The sequence below is a fragment of the Acanthisitta chloris genome, unplaced genomic scaffold, assembly GCF_000695815.1.
Source record: "Acanthisitta chloris isolate BGI_N310 unplaced genomic scaffold, ASM69581v1 scaffold4916, whole genome shotgun sequence".
Lineage (NCBI taxonomy): Eukaryota > Metazoa > Chordata > Aves > Passeriformes > Acanthisittidae > Acanthisitta > Acanthisitta chloris.
Genome location: NW_008679643.1, coordinates 68,831 through 75,291, shown reverse-complemented (window position 1 = coordinate 75,291; position 6,461 = coordinate 68,831). Strand labels below are relative to the sequence as shown.

At 38.6% G+C, this 6,461-nt stretch overlaps 1 protein-coding gene across 1 annotated transcript in view; it reads right to left on the bottom strand.

Annotated features, from left to right (window-relative positions):
• Nucleotides 1-1,149: 1,149 nt before the first annotated feature.
• Nucleotides 1,150-6,461, bottom strand: part of LOC103804754 (LIM domain-binding protein 2-like) — a gene marked incomplete at its 3' end in the record, with an annotated part of 74,025 nt that continues 68,713 nt past the window's right edge. Inside the window, exon 2 of the mRNA XM_009077382.1 lies at nt 1,150-1,252. Within this exon, the coding sequence (XP_009075630.1) occupies nt 1,150-1,252 (103 nt within the window). The remainder of the gene's footprint in view (nt 1,253-6,461) is intronic.

Here is a 6,461-nt window from a genome sequence, read left to right as displayed (position 1 = left end):
TCTGGACTGATAACACAACTAGCAAATCTGATATCTGACAAGTTGACTCAACCTAATCAGGACAGATCAGCTGTTACTAGCATTGCTAAAGGCTGTAATTTGAGGACCTTTACAGAGTTATCACTTGCTTTGAAAGGCAAGAAACTGTAATTCTGTCAACACTAATCCCAGAATGTTCGTTCAAAGTGGCTGTTATTTTTTTCTCCAGGAGAAGGTAACACTTGTCAAATAAATACCTGAGATAATTGATAAAAAGGAATTAGAAGTATGTGAGTGATACACTGACAATCAGTCACTCTCACGAAAAAGAAGAACCTTGCAAGATTCAGAACATTAAGTAGAGAGCACAAGCTGTCATTGTGAAGCAAAGGTCACTCTGAATGGAGTGAAACAATTGGCAATGCAGTTTTTCAATGTTTACTTCTCTCTCTGTTGTTTAGTGCTAAAGCTGAGTGAATTATTCACTTCAAACAATTTGTTCGATGAATTTTATCCCTTTTTGCTGCTCAGCATATGCAGGCAATGGGTACCAATGCCATCAGATTTATTCACTGCTTCACTTTTATTCAAGCTTTCATTTAGTGCTTGATTGAGAATATTCTAGACTCCCACTGCTGTTCAGACAATCTCCAAGGCAGGTCCCTAATGTGTGCAAGTAGCACAGATCCACACAGCTGAGAGAATAATACTTAGCTACATCAGCAAGGATACAGCTTTTGATTTGTTATTTTTTCTGATCCCTGTTTAAATTTGGAAGCCCTTCCAGCAACAATGCTGAAATTTACTACAAAATTCTCTTTCTCTGAGCAGTTTTGCCCACAAGACTCAACACTTGAACATTTGCAGAAAACAAATTAACAAAGGCTGCAAGCACAGCCAAATTATTAATTAAAAATTTTACAAAGATTATATTTTATTATTTGTTTCACTCCACTAGGAAATAATGTATTTTCATGTAATAAAATTCAGAGGAATTCCACAAAAAATGGATTCCCAACCCATGCAATTCTTTAATGAAACATAATAGTCACTGAATACACACAAGTGACTTTGTCATTGCCAGGGTTGCATCTGTCTCATACAGATAAACTGTATAAACTGTGTTCAGAAACTCAGACTTAAAATTAGAAAAAAAAAAGCGTCTCTTACTGTATCGCTTTGGTCCATCTTCCAAACAAAATGAAAGGGTTAAGGTTGCATCATCTTCAAAAAATTCAGTTGCAAAGGCATCCCACCAGAGGTTGTCACTATCCTAGGAAGCAACAGATCATTCACTTAACAGGAGGCAAAACAAAAATATGTTCATCTGTTGTAAAAGAAATTCAACAGGGTCACACCTAGCTTGGCTTCTTCACCTATGGTTTTGGGGTGTAGATGTCTATATGATATTTCAAACTAATTTACTTAGATAAAGTTCTAGTTTTAATTTAAGAAAAAATAAAGTGTTTAGTTTATAACATGATAAACTCCCATTTTACTGAGCACACTAAATATGTACAACTTTCATTTCCATAAACACATGTTTTGCTTCAAGTATTATATATGGGTTTATAAATCCATTGCAAGTAGAGCAATTATGAATTCCCCCCCCTCTTTCCTGGACTGTGTGTCTCAAATACTTGGTCCCAGTAATGAAAACAACTCAGTACTTAATTCTATAATGCTACATCACCAGCATGAGCTGACAATTTTATTTAGAAACTTAATATAATGGCCATTCCACTCCAATGCATTTAATATAAACACTATACTACAGCAGGTTAATTAAATACCAGCTAGTTACTTATATGTAATTGTTGTGAGAAATCTTTAAAGTGTGATACATGAAGTGAAAACATTATTTTTAGATGACCTGTGTATACTTTGACTTACAGTAATACACGTAAGTGGAGCATTGCAATTATTAATATGGTATGCAATGTAAAGCATATATAAATACACCACTACAGGTGTACTGTTGGTTTTGACAACTGAACAAGGCATTTTCGGACCTGGATGATCAACAACAGTCACCCAAATCTCTATGTCTAGCACCTGAGAAAGTGGTCCAGCTTGCAAGGGTTTTTGCAGAAGTCAGGCAACACAAATCCCACCAAATGTTTCATTCAAAAGCTATGGATATATTTAACAGCTGGATTAGAAATGTTTGGTACAGTCTCTTCTGCTCCTTTGAGGCCCTGAGACTTAAATAACTCACAGCAGGATCAGCAACAAAGCTGGAAATACACTTCTGAAGATGCCCCAAGTTACACTCCTCAGAGCCACTCTACCCCACTCATGGCAGTTGCCTTTCCGGCGTGGAAGTCTAGGTTCACTCAGCACAGTGACCACAGAGCACCTCTTAATGCCTGAGCAGCAAAGATGTAAGCCAGAAAACATTCCTTCTCTTCACAGGAAGAAAAACAACCCTGAGATAAAATGCAGATTTAAGAGCAAATATGCATCTATTATAGCCATTCTATCTACACGTGCAAAGAAATAACTATCTGGGGCTTTCAGTTCTGCCCCTGTTTTTCCTGATGATGTTACTTTTGGATTTCACTCCTAACTGCTCAGCAAGGCATTTTTCCTGCCTCACAATTTTGACTGTTGTCAAGCATCCAATGGAGAAATGGTAAAGACAGGTTGTAGCAATCAAGTTCCTACCAGAAGCCCCAGAGAGACCTTTGGCTGGGTCAGAGCCTGTAATACACTTTCCTTGCCTAGCTTCATCCCACGTGGAAGTAACAGGACTGCATGGCCCTACGGTTCAGTCACACAAATTGTTATCAAAACTGTCCCCATATCTTAGGAATCTGTTGTCACAGAGAGTTGCTGCTCTTTCTTCTTTCTTGGTGTAAACCTGATGAGTTTTACCATGTACAAACATTGCTATGTTGAGTAGCCAAGTAGCCACAATGCTAAGTGTGAAATATATACACAGGTGTTCAACACACCTCTACACATGGACCCTTCACTCAGCACAGCCTGGTGGGTTACATTACAAACACATACAAGAGTGGACTGCCAACAAGTAGTTACAAGTTACCACTCTCTGCCACTTGGCAAAGGAGGCTGCAGCACCCTTTAACTGCATTCTTTTGGACATACTTGTCAAAAGGAAGCAAGAGGGACCGGAAGGATTTAAGCAACATCATATAGCACATTTTCAGTTTTGCTAACTCCATAGTTGAGTATCACTGGAGCTACTCATGCAGCATCTAATGACACAGCAACAGAAAGGGGAGCATCACATAACCAGGATGTAAATGCAAATGGGAAAGACAGAGAAGAGCTGGGAAAGTGCAGGGCCTCATCTCAAAACCACAGATATTTGCACTCATCCTGACTTCCAAGAAGTCTTGAAGGCAAGGAAAATGTGGAGATGGAATTACTGTGAATACCCTCCCTGGACAGATGAAATATCCAGACTCTGTCACAGTTTGAATACTGTCCAAGGTCTTTATCTTAAGCTTGTGCATATTTTATGTCAGGAAGAAGGAAAAGCATAAAATGCAACACCCCACCCCCAGAAAGAAAACCAGCCCTTAATAGAATATATAAATCCTGTCAAGCTTGGATGTTCTCTGCTGATTAATTCTCTGCTCCACCCTGGTCACAGGTGGGCCCAACTACTCTCACAGCCAAATGTGAACAAAACCAAATGAGGTGTCCCCAGCCAAGCTGAAAAAGGATCCAGTTGTTACCAAACCAAAAAAATTACCCCCTTTTTTTTTTTTTTCCAAAAAAGGGGATAGTGAAGGCAAGGCTGCCCTCAGGCATCTTTAACTTATGCTTTGACAGGTTACGGGGGATTTTGCCAGAGTAATTATTTTTCTATTCAACAATAATGAGAAATTACCATGGCAACCTCTCTATCACGTAGTGCACTCACATGCTCAAACATTGAAATAATGGCCCAAACATAACCAAAAAAAAATAAATTAATACTTTAAAAATATTTTGTATTAAAATAAACTTAAGGAATGGGTCACAGGAGAGAAGAGGGCAGAGATAACCTGCAAGTCGGGTCAGAAGTGAAGATGCCATGCTACCCAAGCAGCAAAACGTCTTCTGCCACAACTGGCATTGTTCCCTCTGATCCCCTCCACCCCTGGTATTATTTGTAATTTGAAGCATGGCTCAACTCTGAATAGGGTCTCCAAGTAAAAGGAATCCTAGGGTTTCAATATTTTTTCCTGACTCTGATTTCTTTGGCAAAAGTAATCAGATTTTAAGTACAATGATGTTCTTTTTCACCCTCCATCTAACAGTCCCGTATGTTCACCGTGTGATCTGAGAGTCAAGCTGAGTTCTTCTTTACACCTTACACACTTACATGATTAAGAGTCTGCAAGCTAAATAAGGCCTTTCTACTTGCCTGTGATGGTGATTGCTGAACCAAAATAGATCCTGCAACTGGAATATGAGGCCAACTGAGACTATGGCATTTTCTCCAAATTCCTGTATCTTTGTTTAATGATTTGGAAGGCAGAATGGAGTTCACATAAAAAGTCAGTACATGAAACCACACTCTAGAGGATGCAGATACCTTGCAGGACAGAAGTGGAACTCAAAACTATTTTGATAGATTGGAGAAATGATTTGAAATGAAGATGAAATTCAAGAAAGTGAAGTGACAAAAACGCAAATACAAAATGAGGCTAAGCAGTACTATAGAAAATGGTCCAGATCATAAAGGTCCAGATCATGTCATCAATTTGCTGGACTTGCAAATAAGAAAATATCTTAGATACAAAAACCTTGCACTCCAGCAAGCACATCTTTGGAAAGACTTCAACTGGAATAGTCTGTCCACCTCTGGAGTACTGTGGCCAGGACTGGACCACCCACTCTTGTAAGAATTTATCTGAGGCCCACAGGAATCATTGAGTTTAAAGACACATGCAAACAAACATACCAACCCCAAAAGACTCTCAGGAAACAAGGCAGAAGGATCTAGCTGTGTTTTGTATAAGACAGGAGAAGCTCACAGGAAATGTGACTATAGTCTTCAAACATTTGAAAAGATGGCTATAAAGAGCGAACACTTGTCCTTGGTGGCTAACAAGGGTAGAAAAAGTAATAATTGGCTCAGTTTGCTGCCTTCTAGGGTTAAGTGGTTTAATCCCCTGTTAGAGATTTCTAGGCTGGTGTTTTGCAGAGGGGTAAGAGCTGCAGAGCATGGCTGCTGTGTTCTCAAGAAGAGTGGGAACAGAGGTCCTGCTGCCTATAATCCTCGGGCAGAGCAGTCCTGTTACGGCAGCTCCATGCCTCATCCCCAGCGAGAAGCTGATTTTTGGTTTCTACTTCACATCACTTTTGGCTGCATATGTCTAACAGGTGTAAACAGTATATTAAAATACAGTTATGGAAACAAGTAAATGCAATTCTAAATACACACAGGAAAAAATCTGTTCTGAAGAAACGGCTTTTTTTTTTTTTTTTTTTGTATGGTCACTTTTCAGGGAAAACCTGAATTTTAAACATCAACCTATATGGCTTGGCATTGGACAAGGCAAAAATAAAGAGATAGTACCCTTGAGAGTTTACATTTTTCTTCTGGCACCTGCAATCCTTCCCTATTGACACTTACTATTTTCAGAACTCTGTATGTCCACACTCCTGTTGGCAACATATACGTCTCATATTCTTTCAAGTTAATACTGCACAAGGAAACTGCTGTCTCCCCAAGGAAAGAATGGCATTCCTCCCCTCCTCCCATTCCCAGCAAATCAAACTACACTTGAGCTTTTAAAATGCAGTTCAAGATAAGATTTTGCCATTAAATACACCTGTAAAAACTCCACAGCCATTACAAACTCATGAGATAAGTATCAAAATAGATCTGACATTAATGTTTATGCTCAGAGCACACTAGCAGATCATTAAAAATAAAATGTCTGACTACAAGAGACCAATAATTTTCCCCATTAGTTTTAAATTAGACCCATCTTGTCTTTACCTAACATATTTAAGAATATGATATAAATTTCACAGGAGTAACAAAATAATTGGGATCTATATATCTTAATTTTATACATTTGGACATTCAAATACTGATCTGTAGCTGCAAAGCACAATGGTTTGATAATCTGGCATAGGGTTTTTTTTGCTATTTACATAAATTCTATAAGGAATACAGACATTATGAGTCTTAAATTGATTTTCTTGGAAACAGTTTGAACAGAGTGAAAAAGTGGAATGCTCATATGTATGTAGGTGGGAAACCCATATAGTCAAAGGGCTGTCTGTTATGGAACAGGTGCAAGAAGATGCATATGTATCTTATATTCCCAGTATCTCTGCTGGGAATATGTGGTAGCCCATAGTTAGTAAAAGTACTGACCAACCTGGTTGTCCAGGGCTGGTTTGTAAGGACCACTCCCATTGCATTGTGTTTGCTACTCTATCTCATTTTCTTTATCTCAAACGTAAAGCTTGTTTTACACAGAATTGAGTATACCTTTAATCTTGCAGGT